This window comes from Nannospalax galili, unplaced genomic scaffold, assembly GCF_000622305.1.
Source record: "Nannospalax galili isolate Female #2095 unplaced genomic scaffold, S.galili_v1.0 scaffold351, whole genome shotgun sequence".
In the NCBI taxonomy this organism is placed as follows: Eukaryota; Metazoa; Chordata; class Mammalia; order Rodentia; family Spalacidae; genus Nannospalax; species Nannospalax galili.
The window spans coordinates 1,891,919-1,893,208 of record NW_008330327.1 but is presented as its reverse complement, the minus strand read 5'-3'; the positions used below and the strand labels follow the sequence as shown (position 1 = coordinate 1,893,208).

Genomic DNA, 1,290 nt, shown 5'->3' with positions numbered 1-1,290 from the left:
CCCACAGTGGGCTGGGCCCTCCCATATCACTCATCAAGAAGATGCCCTTCAGACATGACCACAGGCCAGTCCAATAGAGGCAATTCCCCGACCGAGGCTCCCTCAACCCAGGTGTGTCAAGTTGACACTAAAGCTATCCATCACAGTCACAAAGAGCCAAAAATGAGTTTCCTAAAATAAATCGTCTTGAACATAGTTAGGCTGTCATCCTCACTACGACTCTCCTGATCACATGGCTGTTTGATTGTCATGTGAGAATAAATGTGTGTGACCATGAGAGTGTGCATAATTTCTTCACAGATGAAAGTAACACACTTTCCTGTCACTGAAACAATGAATAAATAGAATAATCCATAAATAATATTTAACCTTTATGAATTTATTTACCCCAGTTACATTAAAGTCAGAACCTGTTTCAAAGATTGACTCTTACATATTCATTATATATTTTCAGCTACAGGATGATCCAGAATTCAAGGATAAAATTAAAGCACAAGCCTTGATATACCCTTGCCTACAGATCATTGATACCCTCACACCATCTTATCGAGAGTATGAACATGGCCCTTTGCTCCCAAAGGAGGTGGCAATCAATTTGGCATCCCTGTATCTGACTAAAGACAAAGAGCTGCCACGGGCAGCACTGAGAAATGAGCACATGCCTCAAGACTCAAGACATCTGTTCAAGTTTGTTAACTGGAGTGTCTTCCTCCCTGAGAAGTACAAAAAGAACCATGTTTACACTGAACCGATTCTTGGAAAACTAAATGCTTCCTATCCAGCACTTGTGGATAGCAGAGTATCACCTTTGCTAGCTAGTGACTCCAAGTTACAGAGTTTGCCATTAACCTACATACTCACCTGTGAACATGATCTCTTTAGAGATGATGGAATTATTTATGCTACACGAATTAGAAATGCTGGGGTTCAAGTCACTCATGAACACATAGAGGAAGGAATTCATGGAGCCCTGTCATTCACCACAGCACCATTGTTTTTAAATCTCGGATTCAGAATAAGAGATAAGTATATTAGTTGGTTAGAGAAAAATCTGTAAATCAACAGTATATGTAGTAAAGCAATTGGAGGTTATATTTTGAAGTATTTTACATTTAAATTAGAAGAAAGATTGCTGTGTAATATGTTCGAGAAAGTTACTTAAATTTCCTATGGTAGCACATCACTTTAATGTATGGTTATATGCAAAAAAAACACAACAGTTTCTAGATATGGCCAGAATCATGAAGACTGGACATAGAGGTTATGACTTTAATCCCAGCACTGAAGAGG

General features: G+C 38.8%; 1 protein-coding gene across 1 annotated transcript in view; it reads left to right on the top strand.

Annotated features, from left to right (window-relative positions):
* LOC103743496 (arylacetamide deacetylase-like 2) overlaps positions 1-1,057 on the top strand; it is an 18,989-nt gene extending 17,932 nt beyond the window's left edge. Inside the window, exon 5 of the mRNA XM_008844828.1 lies at positions 455-1,057. Coding sequence (XP_008843050.1) covers positions 455-1,057 — 603 coding nt within the window. The remainder of the gene's footprint in view (positions 1-454) is intronic.
* Positions 1,058-1,290: the final 233 nt, after the last annotated feature.